Genomic DNA, 18,052 nt, shown 5'->3' on the forward strand with positions numbered 1-18,052 from the left:
AGTAAACCTCAAATGTTATTAATACTTGCATAACTTATGATAATAAAAAAAAATTAACGTAATATTTTAAAAATAATTTACGGTACGACACTAAACATAAAAATTAAATTAGTAACCGTCTAAAAAAAGTATGGACACTTGTACGTTATGAAACAAAAAGAAGATAACAAGTTAACAAAGGAAACATGATATTATCTGATGACATGATATTACCATTGCTTGCCACGTGGCTCACTAGTATCATTGCGGCTGGAGTCGACACTACATATTAGTAGTATGTAATATTGTTGGTCCATAATCCATATATTACACGCTATAAACTTACTGATATGGAATAAATTGTTTTGACTCTATTAAAATCCTAAGTGAATTGGCTAATAAAATCGACAGGGTTCACAAGATAGCTCTAATCAATGACCAAATCGTATTATATTGATATAGTATATAAATTACATAAATGAACTTTATTACAAGTGTTCATGAACGTTTTTTCTTTCCCTACTTAAAGTGAAAGATCTCTCTTTCTTATATAATGAAAGGAAAAATTTATTACACATGAGACAAATTCCAAAGCTATAACCCAAAGGTCTTTGTTCTTGAGATCTTCCCTTGTTTACCATACTCTTGATAAAGTCCTATCCACGGAAGCAAGCATGGCTTTGACCTTCACGTGTGGTCCCCATCTGCTTTCTTCAGTGCAGCGTAGTGAAAATATTAGACATATAGTTTCCCCTTAAGTTAGATGATTAGATGTATTCTCAAAGCCTCTAGTTTCATTAAGTCATACATAGGCATTTTGGTTTATCCTCTTTTGGGCATGTTACCTCATGTTCTCACGTTTGGGATTTCTTCTTCCTACTTGACGGGCTCATTTCAAAGGTAATCTCTTCAGACTCTTTTTAATATTGTTTAATGTACAAAAACCACCTCTGTCACACCCCAACCTTAGGCGGAATATGCCAGGACACGACATAATTGTATCATAGCTCAAAAGACACTAAAATAAATACATGTGTCAATATCTAAATTATTTATTTTATATAATTCAAGTACGCAAAAACACAAACATTATCTCGAATTAAATAAACATTACAACTTAAATAAATAAGAACAAAATCCATCTTTATTACTCATGCAACCTAAAGTCCAATCCACTCTTTAATCTCTTGTTTCATCCAATATAGCTACCAGCGCCATGCGTGAAAATATATAGTTTGTCAACATAAAGTTGAGCAAGTAATCACAGTCTTTGAATACATATAATACTAAAAATGACAATTCCTTGCGATAAATATGAACTACTACAACTAGCATAACAATAAATATAAAAATTGTCTTTTCACTCAAATCACATAGATAACGAGCTACTCCAATGGCGTATGATCGTACTAATGAGGATAAGGATGAGGATGAGATACCAACCACCAAAACATAAAATAAACACATAGTCACATTTGCACGTATAACTATTTGAGCAATATCATATAACGTAAATAATGAAATTGTAGTGAAATAAAATGATTGAGTTGTGAACGCATAACGCCTCCAAAATATAAAACGGTAAAAAGGAGGGTGTGAATTACTTACCTTTAGTGAGTGGATTAGTGGGGATGAGATAATAATAAAAGTGCGGATGGACACGTTCAAGCCTTCGAGATACGTCAACAAAAAGGCCCTAATTGTTAACGATAGTATTAATAAATGAGGAAAAGAATTAATAATGATTTGAGATTTGATGTCATTATTGTGATTTAATTGGTTTGATAGATTTGGAGTCTTTAAGGGTTTTAAATAATTCTATTTATTATTTATTTATTTACTATTATTATTATTATTACTAATTATTATTATTATTAGTGTTAATATTATTATTCGGTAATCCACATTCATATTTTCAAGTAAATGAATTTTAATAATACATAGCCTATATTAAGCATTCATAAACATTATATATATATATATATATATACTTTGATGAAACATTGATGTTAATTATTTATAAAAAGTTACACATATGTATATATATTGCGAAAAAATTATTTGAACCTTTAAGCTAGACCGATTTAGATATATATATATATATATATATTGTTTCATATTATTTATACATATGTAAGTATATGTTAATTATTTATGTATATATATATTTAGAATATATATATATATATATATAGGGTAAGGTTAAAATGAAAACTCATTTGAGTTGTAAAAACCCGTGAAAACCCTATGTAACATTGTTTTTTTTTTGTTACATGTAATATATGTTGTAACATTTAATACAAAACATCAAAAAAAATGTTTTGCTATTTTTTAACATTTTTTTACTAATTTTTATATATGATTTCAGGAAAGAAAAAAAGTTATATTTATATTTACATTTTTTATTCACTTTAATTGTGGACCACAAGATTTAAACATTAATTAAAAACATATGGTTGAGAATGGGTTTTTAGAGTTTTTACAACTCAAGTGGGTTTTTATTTTATATATATCTGTGTGTGTGTGTGTGTATGTGTGTGTGTGTGTGTGTTAGGTATATATGTATACATACTTGTAGATAGGACAAATATGATGTGAAGCCATGGCCAAAATAATACTTCTTGGGTTCGGTTTTACTAGAATAATGTTTATTTATTCTTAAATGATGATTAAAACAATAAAACAAAGAAATAAATAAGAAAAATAATAAAACCGGGCCTAGGGGTTCGAACCCGCGCCCCAGGCCGGTTCACGTTTTTAACAGCCATGCGTTGGCCATCAGGCCAAAGCTTAAACTTGATTAATAAATGAAATTTCTAATTTAAATATGCTTACCTAGTTCTTGTTCTTCCCCAAATCAACCCTAGCATTTCAAATTTGTTTGATTAATCAATAATCGTTACAATTGATTTAGGGTTTTTGTTATATGGTGACAAACGAGTTGTAAGCCTATGATAATTACCTGAAACGTTGAAGAATTAAGTGTGAATAGAGAGTTAGGGTTACGGCTAAGGCTCGATATCAAACTCGTCTTTAACGGCTTGAAATACTTCAATTAGGTTAGGGTTTATGGTTGTGGGATTAAGATGAATATGTGTGCGAGTTTAATTGTGTTTACATCGTGTATTTATAGTGTAATGGGGTTCGTTCAAACGTGGTTCTAATTATGGCGAATTGGCTGTTAAATCTTCATTGTTTACTATGATTAGAGTGTCAGTGTGAAGTGTTTTTTGTTACTAAATGATTTGGTATCCATAATTTCTTGATTCTTTGGCCGAAAATTGGGGAACAAGCAAGGTGGGGGGGGAGTATGTCGGCGTGAGTATGCAAGGAAGAAGAAGATTTTTTTTTTTTGAATAATAATTGCACTTAGGTTCTTGAGCTTTGGTTATGGATGCAAAGTTGGATTAAGGTTTAGTCTAGGCGTTATTTTTGTATAACTTTTGATACTTAGAATTATAACCGAAACTAAGTCAGTGTTGAGAAATAAATGATCAATAAATTTATTAATTTGATTTAATAAAATAGAACGAAAAATAAAATTTTAAACAGGTCGGGTTTCAAAATCCGAAATTTTACGAATGTTACAACCTCTGATTGCATACTAAACAAAACTTGTTTCCAACCAACTGTAATTTCTAATAATACTCAAACAATAAATACAAGCCTAAACTCTATCTCTACTACATAAGCATTTATCTTACTCAATCCCATACTAGATAAACACCAACAAAAATTAAATTCTTTTTTCTTTCGATACACCTCCTATAGTTCTGGGTTGCCCATGCTAAGGTCTTTTCAATGAGTAAAATCAAGATTATATCCATCATTCTTGTCACGCGGAACATGCCGGGGCGCAACGTGATTGTTACAATGCATATGACGACACTATTAAAGTGTCAATATTTATACAACAAATTCATTTCATTTAACATAAAATACAGCACAACTTGTTCATACAAATACAACAAAATACAAGAGAAATAATAGTTCATTTTACTAATAATCCTAACAGTCTAAAATGAAAATAACGTCTTCAATCTTCAATCAACCAACAATCAAACCTGTAACGTTGTTTAAAATATATTTTGTCAACACGAATGTTGGTGAGCAATTCCATGATTTTGTATATATATAATAATGAGGCAAAATCCACAACCCCTATGTGAAACCGTTAATAATAACGACAATTGCTAACGACGCTCGCTTAAACCCGAGTTTGGGACTTTAATAATAAAAATCCTCAAATTTGTTTAAGCTACTGATTTTATTTAAGTCATTCACATATTTAAATGTTTTGGTAAGTTGGATGTGGATTTGGTACTTTATCAAGTCTCAAACCGACTTAACCGAACAGATCTTTAAAAATCAAATCTTGATGCTTACATTAGGGGCGTTGTGCACTCTAGCACTAAACCAACTCCCTAATATAGAACTTAACCAAGATTGAGTAAAACTAAATATCAAAGACCCGGTTTCATGTAAAACTCATTCTATGTTATGCCAACTTTATTTAACCGCAATTTGGAATAAATATAACTTAAACTCCCGAAAACCCAAGCCTTATTTTTATGAACTTTTCATACCATTTATATTCCATCATCAAGACTCAATATTAATTCAAGGTCTTTCAATATAGGGCACACACGTTAAGCCGTCGACTCGCTTTTGATTAAAGATTATTACTTGAAGTTTTCTTCATCGAAGTCAATTTGTCCAAGTGTGTAATTTCAACCTCATTTTCGCTTTTATACTTTGGGAGTAGCTTGCATACATACTAAACAAAAATGATTTAAGACTTGGATTCTCAAACCGCAAACTCTAGTTTGTTACTTAGAATAATTGCTTGATTGTGTGCTATATGTCTAATATGATTATTTGCTAAATGTTTATTGCTTTTTTTTGTTGGCCTCATCCTCATCCTTAATAAGTATGATTATACACTCCTTTTTGTAATTTGATATTTTTTGTCTATTAGAAAAGAGCATCATTTATTTATGATTTATATATAGCAATTCAGCCCGATCTCGTATAAAACCAAGTTTGGTCCCGACACACCATAATCTTAGAAATATAAATAATATAAAGTGCAACATGAGTTAAAAAGGTTTGGAAAGATTTTTGGTGGTTTGAACGGTGACTAACTCGTTAAGACGAGTAACTCGACTTTTACTCGGATTTTACCCAAAACTTAGTTTAAGTCAAGATATATTCTAACACTTCCAAAATCTTAAGTAACATGAGTAATATAAAAATAAAATATAACTAAAAAGATAAGTTGAACTTTTGGTGGTTTGAACAGTAACTAACTCTTTAAGACGAGTGTTCGGTTTTACTCGGTTTTTACCTGAAACTTGGGCTCAACCCAAGATTTGTTCTACACTTCTATATCAGCCATATAATAACTAAATTATAAAGAAAAACTCAGATCTAAAGTGCTTCATACAATATGTTTGTTTAAAAGTTAAATTAAGTGTTTAAACGAGTGTTTGGTTTTGGTTCGATCCTTAACTCAGTTTGAGACTGAGTATGGTTACCACATATCCAAAACCATGGAACTAAAATAAATTAAAATTATCATATCCAAACTCAATTGTGAAAGTTAAGCGTGTAAACTTCCCGAAAACAATCAAAACGGACGGATAATGCATAAATATGAATTTAAATGCCCAAAAGCCTTAAATAAGTATGGAAATAGTTTTCTTAACATAAAATAATTTCAAACAGCTGAAAATATCATAAACATATAGCCGAAAAGGATTGAAATGCAATATTCGGATCCGTTGACTCTTAAAGTCAATCTTAAGCAAAACTAGCCAGAACAACTTGCAAGATCAAACACTTTGAGAGAAGAAGATGAAAATGAGCAGCGATAATGGCTGAGATAGAGTGGTATTTGTGGGGGTGGATTAGGGTTTGAGATAAGAATCCATGAACTTGTCCGTTGGACAAACCGGTGCACTTTGATTCTTTTATTTAAAATGATTTTTGTTTTATGACCAGGGATAAAAACATGCTTGGAGGATTCTAGAATTATTATGGGTTAAGTCTTGATCGATTTGGTTGGTTAGAATATGAGTTCGGGCCTTAAACGAACCAAAAAACATTGAAAAAACTGATTTTTTTTTGCTAAACTGAACTGTGGGCTGCTGCGCAGCGGGCTGAGGCCATCCTTACGCGTCACATGAGGTGGGGTTCTCGGCCAAACTTTGCCTTTTTGGCAATTGTAGTCCCTGTAGTTCGTTTTAGGTCGTTTGGAGCACAAAATAAGCGTTTTAAACACCGTTAGACTTTGGAACGAAACGAAAAGTATGAAACATGGTTATAATATAAAATCCTTTGTCTATTGATGTTCAATGACCCGAAAGCCAAAACAGGTCGGGTTTACAATATAAAAACGAGTACAAATACGAACCGAAAATGACGAATGTCATGTTCTCACCCCGTAATCTTCATTTTTACCTTGGAGATACCCTTGATTCCAAGTAATACTCGTCTTTGATCAAACAACCCCCCGGCTTCCTGCATCAGCCAATAGGAATCATCACTTGTTTTTCTTCACCTTCATCCCCAAATCCAAAAACTCTAAATTCGTTCCAGTATTAGAAAATTAATGGAATCAAATCACGCCTCAGTGTTTTGTGTCACGTCGATGTATTTGCGTGTTCCCACTAGCCGTATCTCGATGACATGTCGTCAGTATTGGTCATCCCAATACCAAATTTACGTCAAAGCCAATGTGGTCGACATGTCGTGATCGTAGCCTGGCTATCTGACGACACATTGTTGGCGACATTGGGTCAACGTATCAGAACAAGTTTATTGTAGTGGACTATCTGTAACAATGCAAGAAGAAGAGTACTATTCTGTTTGTAATGTTCTCGGTGGTTGTGTTGCGTCGTTCTTCGTCTTCCAAGAAAAGAATAAATATTGTAAACATCACGAGCATGGAGCAACGCCAGTAGGGGCCTCGGGACACTATTCCAGTCTGTATACCGTATACGTGTATGATGTATTATATATCAATACATGTAGCCAAAATAATATGGAAGAACTTGTGTTTTGGCGAAAATTGCCATATATATGTCTTCATTTCTATATAATATACAAAACTTGACACTTGGCAGTCTTAATATACATGGTAATAGTCCAGACTCCAGAAGGTTCAAGATTCAACAGTGGATACAAGTTTCCGTATATATACTTTTATAAACAACAAGTATATAACTTTTTTTCTCTTTACACGGTCATGCAAAGTTTGTGCTAGCTAGCTATATATTTTAGCATCTCTTGAAATTGTCATCATTTTTATCATCACTAATATCACCGCTACCATTGTTCTAGTTGTCATTGCCAATAATCGAGCCGATCGCTGCCACTAAAGCCGCCATAAAGTGTGGATTCGACGTGACAGCCGCAGTAGCCGCATTCATCATCTCCTGGTTGGAGCTCTGGACATCAGAAAACTTTGTTTCATTGCTTTGTTGACCAGTCAAATGTCCTAAAGCCAGTGGTCTGTTTGTTAGGTTGATATTCATATTATTATTAGGATACATGTTTGTTGAAAAAGGAAAATTAAAGGGTCTAGGGTTGGTGAGGTCTAAGGTGACTGTTGGAAACGGAGCAGTGGCTGATAGGGTTGCGGTTAAGTGTGGAGGGTATGAAGCAAGCATGGGTACTCCTGGTGTAAGGTGGTGGTTGAGGTGATCGACGCTTGATTTGGAAGCAGAGAGTAGCATGGAGGCGGCGGCTGAGGTGGTGGAGGCCATTGCCATTGCGGCTTGTGGTAGCGGGTGGGTGTGGGTGCCTTCATATGTTGTTATTAGAACTGTTCGATCTTCTGCGCATCTTTGTACCTGTAGAAGATTTTTAGGTTAAAAGAAATAATGTTGACTTTATTAAACAGAATACATAAGTAACAAATGTGTGGTAATTTATTACGTGGCATGCATGGAATGTATGCTACTGTATTCTTTTAAGTTCATTGTTTGATTTTATTCAAAAAGGGGTAGTGGTGAAGTTTGTTGCTCGCTTGTCTTCTGTTTCGATGTAATCACTATCTTGCTGATTTTAATTGAAAGATATTATTATTATTATTTTATATAAATTAATATTATTGAACTGAAACAATATATTTTGGAAATTCTTTAATTGTTAAGTATTTAAGTTTCAAGCACCCGTTGGGTGTACCTCAAACTTTTGTTTGAAAACGCTGAGAGATTAGATTGTTAATGGTGTGTGTATAGCAGGCCAAGCAATTAATGACGGTCTGACGATGGTTGTTGCATGAACATGTTGATAGCAAGAACTTAAATTCTACGATGTTACTTTTGCTTGTTGAACATATTTTTTTATTATTGAACCGGCACATTCGTTTGTAACTCCTTTAGAGTTTGTAACTCCTTTAGAGTACATAAACTTCCTTGTTCTTATTTGAAGGTCATTCCTCTAGAGTAAGATATACATAAAACTTTATTCTTTTTAATAGTTTAGATGGTGATAATTAACTACATTTCAATCGTGAATCCCTCAGTAAGATTAATTTGTCAATGATTTGTCGGTAAGTTTTTATGTACATCCATTTTCCTCATGGATTTATAGTACGTGGCAGATTAACAACAGCTAGACCGCGGTCATAGGACAACGACGATTAGGTATATGTCGCTAAAGGTGTGTTGATATATTTGTGGTGTAAAGAAGAAAGTGAACGTACTTGTTTGCGGACCGGACAGCCTACAGCCATTGTGCAACGATAATAAGCACGAGGACATGGATTGCCTTTCGCCATTTTTTGTCCGTATTTTCGCCATTGGCAACCATCTGAAATCTGTAATATCAATTCTAATGTTAGGATTTCTTCCATGTGTTTCTCTATTTACCATTCTCATCAAATTTAAACCAAACTTTTTAATAAAATCAACATAACTAACTTATGATTTATAAAGCAAAAAGTTTTACAGTATATAAATTTTAGATTTATATATATCGCATTTGCAGTGAACTCCAAAGTCTAAATTATTAATGAGTAGTAATAACGAATTAATTGAAAAAAAATTTATTATTTTTTCAAAATAAGACATTGGTTTACGACCACTCAAGTCCACGACTCTTACAAGTTTGACAATTTGTTACTGCTGGTCAAACTTAATTGGTAGACTTGTATGGCCAACTTGCAAATTAATTTCAACGTTCTTTCTTTCCTTTTAAGTTTCAATTACTTAATTTTGATTTTAAATAAAAAATGTAATTTATCCTGGACAGAATAGTTAAAAAACTCTCATTTAATCATGTAATTTTTTTTCTTTTTTCACATGTCTAGTATCTTACTAGTCGATGTTTTAAAATATTTTACTGCTGTTAAAAAAAAGGCAAATAAACTAATATTATTCACCACGCATTTAGTTTTTGAGAAAGGGTATATCAACAATTAAAGGGTATTCATCATGGTATACTATAGTCAAGGGTCTCTAAAGAATTTGTATATATCTAGTACGTTTTTTTTGTTATGAAGAACGAGTCTAGTACAAACCATGGATGCTTCGGACTGAGCTCGAACAGCCACCCGAGCCCTTCTCATAGATGCTACAACGGCTCCTCGATCACCATCTTTCGGTGAATCAAACTTGGCATCGATGTTATCCGGGCTATCAACTCTTGAATCAGACTTGAGTTGGGCGCCATCATTAATCAACTACATTAAGAATAAATCAATCCATCTTAATTGATTTTTATTTTAATTAATTGAGAATATATAATCATGAAATGATATACATATATATTGATCACCTTAATATGGCTTGTAGTTTCATGAGGTATGATGTTTTCTTCAATATGTCTTTGTAAATATATGTACTTTTCCTTAACTTGAGTAACCATTGATCGTAAACCTTCATTTTCTCGCTTCATGTTCTCCACTTCGGCTTTTAAAATCGCGAGCTTCGACAAAATAGGAAGGTGAATGAGTTTACTAGCTATTGTATAAATTTCACCATAGACTAATTATATCATCCACTTAAGATCAGAAGCCGAATAAAAAATTAAACGATTAAGATTCGTTCTTTTTGTTTTTGTAATAACTTAGTGTTTTGTTTATCGAAATTCACCATATACCTTATTAACAGATTGGCTATTTGTATGTGAAGATCCACGATCGCTACTTGTTCTTTTTATTGTAGTAAGACCCGAACCAACCTGCATATATACATAAAACATGCGCATATTATTCATCATCCTTATCGCGTTCCAATGAAAATCATAATGAAGAAACAAGATCTTATTCATGTTACATTTAAGTTAAGTTGAAGCTCTTCATGAACCCTAATATCTTGTTGCTGGTCTTCTTTGACATGAGTCAATGGAGGATTATTACTTGAGAAGAAATCCATCTCATGGTGAGTGACTGGAAACTTATGACCATCTAATGAATTGAGAACCATATTTTCACATCTAGCTTCCATTATCAGAGAGAGAGAGAGAGAGAGAGAGAGAGAGAGATTAATGAGGAAGAACAGGAATTGAAGTTTTAAAAGTCTACGGTTGGAGCGGAGATTAAGAAGGAGTGTGACCAAATGGGAAATGAAGGGAGGTTTGGAATATGTATTTATGTATGTATACATTAAAATAAAAGGTGTCAAGTGAGGTAAGATGGTGCGTCAAGGTACATGTGTCCTCTCACAAGAGTGTCCTAGGAACAACCTTAACCCTAAACAGACCATGACTTTTATATTTTATGTACTAAACTTCAAATTTCACTTGTGTTTTGAAAAATTATACTCATATTGACATATTTCTATGTCATATTCATTACTTATCTTAAACATTTTATAGTAGGTTAATAAAAATGAATATTTTAGATTAATTTTTATTTCTTAGAACGACGACTTTCTTATGTTTAGACTATCGCACTCTCTGAATATAAATTATAATTGTTAAAACTTTTATTAAGTTAATTGCTTGTAGAGTTGTAGCATAGCATTTTATCGTTATTTTTGTTAGGATTATTTTTATTAAATAGATAATTACAAGAAAACCCCAGCTCTTTCTTCTTCATCTTGTCAACACATTGCCATCAGAAAAGTCCCCGGTAGCATATTTAAAATGATTTTTCTATAGGTTTGCTATTTTTCGATGGTTAAATTTCTCACAGGCAAATATAAAATTTTCATGTTGCGTCAGGTCAAATTTCTCACAACCGAAGGTTGAAACTTCTGTTTCGTTAAGCCCTAAAATTCAAGTCTTAACAAAAGATCAACCACAAATTCAAAATTCATATTCGCGTAATTCAAACTTAAACAAAACAAACTACGAAAATGTAGGTTGTGGCCTTCAAATGTTTCTAAACAATAGCCATTACGACCGAATAATAGAAGCATACTTGATTTGAAATTGGATGACGTTGAATAAATTAATGTGTTACCTATTAGAGGAAAATATTAAAAGAGGCATTCCTAAAGGAAAATATTACAAATGAATAAATTAAATTATTGCTTTCTTAATTAAAGAAAAACATAATTACAAAACTTGTCCTTTATGTATATATCAGATTTAGTGATTGTTCTTTATCTTTCAAATTAGTATGATATGTACTTTACGTTTTTAAATGCTATAACGTTTATCCTTTGATCCTAGCAAAGTTAATTTTTCTCGTTAAATAAGATCATGTGACTTGTACATGAAGGTAAATTGGTTATTTTACCCATTTAATTAAAAACATTTTAATAGATAAACAAAAAAAACAAATTAATTCCTTACCACCATACACCACCTTTGCATATCGGAAAAGATGCCCAGGGTTAGTCGATCGAATTAATTCACTGCGAAAGCTCAACGATTAGATCTATCATTTCTGGTTTTTTCGGTCACTCCATTGTTTCCGGTGAGGGTCTAAAGTTATCCAGCCACTAGATGTATAGCCGCCGGTCAAAGCGTAGCCTATTATGTTCAAGAAACGGGCTGCGTTACGGCAAAGCTCTGATAAATTGGCGGACCTTGGGAACGCGAATTGGGGAAGAGACGAGAAGATAATTCCTGCGAGAATAAGAGTAATACAAGTGTGACGAATGACGATGAAATAATGAAAAGGCGTCCATGTCTGGATTTAACTACAAATCACATGATCAATTTACCCTCATGTGCAAGTCACATGATCTCATTTAACGTAACTGGGTCAGGGTCAAAGGACAAACAGGGTAGCATTTAAAAACGTAAAGTACAAACTATGTCAATTTTAAAGATACACGACGATCACTGAAATTTGATACATACATAAAAGACAATATTTATAATTTTGTCTTAAAAGGAATTTTTGAGCGGCAAACTTGACGAAACCAAGACAAGTGAACGGCATTTTCGCAATGAAAATATATCTTCATTTTGAGAGTGGAATAGTCCATGATAACATTGAGAGAGCATACTATTCATATGGTATTTTAGGAATTTTCCTTTTAAAGAAAGTTCCCTATATTGATCTTTCAACCCATAGATTTATTTCTAAGGTAAAAACAAAAATAAAAGTATAGAACACTAGATGGTGTTGACCGTTTGTATCATAATCATAAGGATCTTGAACATACGTGTAGAATTATTCATCATTTGTGCACCTCAATGAAGTTTTCTTGTTCTTTTTACTGTGTGTAATCTTGTTTATTTTAACTTCTTGTGGACCGGTTCCGCATATGAAGCACGCCTGTCTTAGACCGGAAGTTAATGTGTGATTGACCGGCCACCGGTTTCCACGTCAGATATGGAAATTGCTAAGAGTCAACGAGTTTGACTAGCAGCTAGCCATGGCCCCACACCGCACACAACACATTTGACGTTTTTAGTTGTTTTTCCAGATTTCATTTAACTTTTCTAGATTAGAGGCATCCACGTTTTGGAGGTACCTTGTGTATAATAATAATTTAATAGACAAAAGAAATATGTTTTTGTCTTTATGAGTTTTTGTTTTGTATTATATTAACAACTTTACAAAAATTAATATACTTAAGCTCTAGATTGTTAAAAGGAATTGTAGCGGTTGTTAAGAGATTTTCTATGGACATCCCACACCCTCTTTAGGCCCTGTATAGGCTAAACGGGGGCCTATATGCCTCGTATAGGGCTATAAGGGGGTCTATATGCCCCGTTAATCCTATACGGGGCCTATAGATTGGTGTCCCGAGTAGGACCCGGTTGTAAATATGTCAAAACTCAAAAGCACCCCGTTACGTCTTATCCATGTACGTAAGAGGGCTTTTTCAATATAGCGCGTAATAGTTTTACTCATTAATTTTAACATTTGAATTTAAAAATCAAATAAACTAAAGAAAAAGAAATTAAAGTAGATCATCTAATTGGCTGAATTAGAAACGGTGTGCGCACGTTTTGATGGACACGTTGCAACCCGTTTTATTCGAAATCGCCCCCAAATGTAGTGGTGCTTGGGCATGGGCGGAGTGAGGTGGACTAAGGGCCACGCCCAACCACGTATGTCTTTATAAAAATTAATAACACACATAAATAAGGTAAGATTTAACTCACAGCAACTGAATTTAAAATTTTCTAGTTTGATTTAAACTAAATTTAGTTTCAGTTGTTTTAATTTTTAACTAAAAAATAACTCTAACTTGTAAAAATATAAGAGGGGTTGGATTTAAGGTAACCGGTTGTTAAGTCATATGTTGCATAATTTATGTTGTTTAGCCAATTATAAGTGGCCATATATAGTAATAAAGATGCATTATTTAACTTAAATTTTAAAAGTGGTATTCACTCTTGTATAAACAAGAGCAAAGCATATACGAGAAAAGTACATCCAAAAGATGAATTGACCTTAATTAATTCTTTTCTATATTTCTACAAACAAGAACATCTTATTTCACAATCAAAATGAAATAAAAATCCAAATTCTGAGACAATTTACAAAATAACAAAATTGCCTTTCACTACTTGGACCCGAGACCAATATCGTTGATGTATTCGTAGCAAAAGACGACCTTTGATGTGATAAAACTTGTGTAGGGGTATGGTACTAAAACCCGGTTCTACGATCCTAAATCTATTATGTTTGGTTTATTTCATTACATGGACTAATACAATGTTATTGGGCTGAGGGGGTTTTGTGGAGGTAACCCTAACTGGGCTAGGCCCATTAGGGTACCATGATGGTGGCCATGAGACTCTATATAAGGAGGTCTCCACCTCCTTATCATGGGTCATGCTCAATAAGAGCCACCACCACTTTTTGTGTCTGTGAACAAGAAATCCTCAGGATATCTTAGCAGTCACCTCCACACTCCCAGAAAAGCCATCGCAGGTCTCAACATTGCAGGTCAGAGGCGCTGCCGTAGAAGAAGAAGATCAAGACGTGGTTCGTTCATCTCGAAAATCCGTGGAAACATCGTCATGGATCAGGTTAGATTCGTTTCGTGTTTCGACATTGGCGCCATCCGTGGGACGGCAACGAACTGCCCTTCGATCTTCATCTCGGCTGTCAGATCTCTCCCAAGAAAAACACAGATTTGGAAGTTTACAGAAAAAGGCTTCAAAGCTTGTTTTATTAAAGCTCAAAAGATCCATAGATCTAAAAAGAGGCTTCCAGATCTGGGCAAGAAGGAAAATCCGTGATTCGAATGATCAGATCTCCGAATCTGTGATGGTTTTAAATCTGCTCCGGGCTTCAGATCTGTCCAGATCTGATTTACAGATCTAGGTCTAGATTACAGACCTGGATTTTAGATCTAAAGTTGCAAATCTGACTCTTAAATTGCAGATCCAGAAGTTACCAGACTTCCGCCGCCATGTACGCACGCCCGTGGGTTCTCACTCCACAGCCGTGCATGTGCCGCCGCGGAAACCACCATCTGGGTTTTGCGCAAGAGACCTCCGCCATGCACGCGCACTTGCGAGTCACCACTCTATCGCCGTGCATGCGCGCATTAGGCTACGCGCCAAACTTCAAGGTTGGGAATACTCCTAATATCCCATACGGCTACGCGCCAAGGTTGGGAATCCTCCTAATATCCCATATGGCTACGCGCCAAACTGCAAGGTTGGGAATCCTCCTAATATCCCATATGGCTACGCGCCAAGGTTGGGAATCCTCCTAATATCCCATATGGCTACGCGCCAAACTTCAAGGTTGGGAATCCTCCTAATATCCCATATGGCTACGCGCCAAACTGCAAGGTTGGGAATCCTCCTAATATCCCATATGGCTACACGCCAAGGTTGGGAATCCTCCTAATATCCCATATGACTACGCGCCAAACTTCAAGGTTGGGAATCCTCATAATATCCCATATGGCTACGCGCCAAACTTAGGGGTTGGGAATCCTCATACCATATGCTCACGCATCACATATGCTCACGCATATTACACAAAACCAAAGTCTACGCGCACGTGCATGCAACATCTGCACGTGGCGCGTGACATAAAGCAGCGCATAAGACGCCTCTCGCGCGCAAGCTTTATTACTTTCACAGCTCGTAAGTCGCCTCACGCGCCAGCTCAATTATTATTTTCAAAGCTCATAAGACGCCTCTCGCGCGCAAGCTTTATTACTTTCACAGCTCGTAAGTCGCCTCACGCGCCAGCTCAATTATTAGTTTCAAAGCTCATAAGACGCCTCTCGCGCGCAAGCTTTATTACTTTCACAGCTCGTAAGTCGCCTCACGCGCCAGCTCAATTATTAGTTTCAAAGCTCATAAGACGCCTCTCGCGCGCAAGCTTTATTACTTTCACAGCTCGTAAGTCGCCTCACGCGCCAGCTCAATTATTATTTTCAAAGCTCATAAGACGCGTCTCGCGCGCAAGCTTTATTACTTTCACAGCTCGTAAGTCGCCTCACGCGCCAGCTCAATTATTATTTTCAAAGCTCATAAGACGCCTCTCGCGCGCAAGCTTTATTACTTTCACAGCTCGTAAGTCGCCTCACGCGCCAGCTCAATTATTAGTTTCAAAGCTCATAAGACGCCTCTCGCGCGCAAGCTTTATTACTTTCACAGCTCGTAAGTCGCATCACGCGCATGCTCAATTATTAGTTTCAAAGCTCATAAGACGCCTCTCGCGCGCAAGCTTTATTGCTTTCACAGCTCGTAAGTCGCCTCACGCGCCAGCTCAATTATTATTTTCAAAGCTCATAAGACGCCTCTCGCGCGCAAGCTTTATTACTTTCACAGCTCGTAAGTCGCCTCACGCGCCAGCTCAATTATTATTCTCAAAGCTCATAAGACGCCTCTCGCGCGCAGGCTTTTATTATTCTTAGCTCGTAAGACGCCTCACGCGCAGGCTTTATTATGCTACAGCTCGTAAGACGCCTCTCGCGCGCAGGCTTTACTATTCTCATAGCTCGTAAGGCGCCTCACGCGCAGGCTATATCATTCTCAGCTCGTAAGACGCCTCTCGCGCGCAGGCTTTAGTATTCTTAGCTCGTAAGTCGCCTCTCGCGCGCAGGCATTATTATTATTATAGCTCGTAAGTCGCTTCTCGCGCCCGCTTCATTATTATTTTAGCTCGTAAGTCGCTTCTCGCGCTAGCTTCATTATTATTACAGCTCATAAGTCGCCATGCGCGCAAGCTTCGTTATTATTATAGCTCGTAAGTCGCCTCACGCGCAAGCTTCATTATTATTCTTAGCTTGTAAGTCGCCTCCCGCGCGCAGGCATTATTATTCTTAGCTCGTAAGTCGCCACTCGCGTAGGCTCTATTATTATAGCTCGTAAGCCGCCTCACGCGCAGGCTTCATTATTTTTACAGCTTGTCACCATCATGGAGAAAACCTCCCAAAACTCAGACAATAAAGACAAAGCCAAAGAAAAGGGAAAAAACCGCCTCACACCTTATAAAGTCCAGCGCTCCACCTAGACGCTTGCGCGCCCAGGAGCAACACTGGACTTGGGGGGGGCTTGTAGGGGTATGGTACTAAAACCCGGTTCTACGACCCTAAATCTATTATGTTTGGCTTATTTCATTACATGGACTAATACAATGTTATTGGGCTGAGGGGGTTTTGTGGAGGTAACCCTAACTGGGCTAGGCCCATTAGGGTACCATGATGGTGGCCATGAGACTCTATATAAGGAGGTCTCCACCTCCTTATCATGGGTCATGCTCAATAAGAGCCACCACCACTTTTTGTGTCTGTGAACAAGAAATCCTCAGGATATCTTAGCAGTCACCTCCACACTCTCAGAAAAGCCATCGCAGGTCTCAACATTGCAGGTCAGAGGCGCAGCCGTAGAAGAAGAAGATCAAGACGTGGTTCGTTCATCTCGAAAATCCGTGGAAACATCGTCATGGATCAGGTTAGATTCGTTTCGTGTGTATGGTACTAAAACCCGGTTCTACGACCCTAAATCTATTATGTTTGGCTTATTTCATTACATGGACTAATACAATGTTATTGGGCTGAGGGGGTTTTGTGGAGGTAACCCTAACTGGGCTATAAGGGGGTCTATATGCCCCGTTAATCCTATACGGGGCCTATAGATTGGTGTCCCGAGTAGGACCCGGTTGTAAATATGTCAAAACTCAAAAGCACCCCGTTACGTCTTATCCATGTACGTAAGAGGGCTTTTTCAATATAGCGCGTAATAGTTTCACTCATTAATTTTAACATTTGAATTTAAAAATCAAATAAACTAAAGAAAAAGAAATTAAAGTAGATCATCTAATTGGCTGAATTAGAAACGGTGTGCGCACGTTTTGATGGACACGTTGCAACCCGTTTTATTCGAAATCGCCCCCAAATGTAGTGGTGCTTGGGCATGGGCGGAGTGAGGTGGACTAAGGGCCACGCCCAACCACGTATGTCTTTATAAAAATTAATAACACACATAAATAAGGTAAGATTTAACTCACAGCAACTTAATTTAAAATTTTCTAGTTTGATTTAAACTAAATTTAGTTTCAGTTGTTTTAATTTTTAACTAAAAAATAACTCTAACTTGTAAAAATATAAGAGGGGTTGGATTTAAGGTAACCGGTTGTTAAGTCATATGTTGCATAATTTATGTTGTTTAGCCAATTATAAGTGGCCATATATAGTAATAAAGATGCATTATTTAACTTAAATTTTAAAAGTGGTATTCA

The 18,052-nt window shown here is 35.6% G+C and overlaps 1 protein-coding gene across 1 annotated transcript; it reads right to left on the reverse strand.

The window, feature by feature from the left end:
- Positions 1–7,288: 7,288 nt before the first annotated feature.
- LOC143544190 (WRKY transcription factor 6-like) lies at positions 7,289–10,436 on the reverse strand. Its single transcript, XM_077036343.1, has 6 exons — positions 10,266–10,436; positions 10,090–10,170; positions 9,766–9,915; positions 9,509–9,670; positions 8,693–8,806; positions 7,289–7,835 (listed from the first exon to the last, which is right to left on the reverse strand). Exons 1-6 carry the CDS (start codon positions 10,434–10,436, stop codon positions 7,320–7,322), a joined length of 1,194 nt encoding a protein of 397 aa, XP_076892458.1. The 3' UTR covers positions 7,289–7,319.
- Between the last annotated feature and the right edge of the window lie 7,616 nt (positions 10,437–18,052).

The sequence above is a fragment of the Bidens hawaiensis genome, unplaced genomic scaffold, assembly GCF_021521415.1.
Source record: "Bidens hawaiensis isolate Kalapana, Puna unplaced genomic scaffold, B.hawaiensis_p1.1 tig00013494_1, whole genome shotgun sequence".
In the NCBI taxonomy this organism is placed as follows: domain Eukaryota; kingdom Viridiplantae; phylum Streptophyta; class Magnoliopsida; order Asterales; family Asteraceae; genus Bidens; species Bidens hawaiensis.

Bases quoted from the DNA above. Each gene is read 5' to 3' on its own strand.
- LOC143544190 (XM_077036343.1), bottom strand. From the start codon at position 10,436: ATGGAAGCTAGATGTGAAAATATGGTTCTCAATTCATTAGATGGTCAT. The intron at 9,916-10,089 runs GTATATGGTGAA...ATTTTGTCGAAG, and splicing joins ATAGCCAATCTGTTAATAAG to CTCGCGATTTTAAAAGCCGA. The intron at 8,807-9,508 runs GTTTGTACTAGA...TTGATATTACAG, and splicing joins CTCAGTCCGAAGCATCCATG to ATTTCAGATGGTTGCCAATG.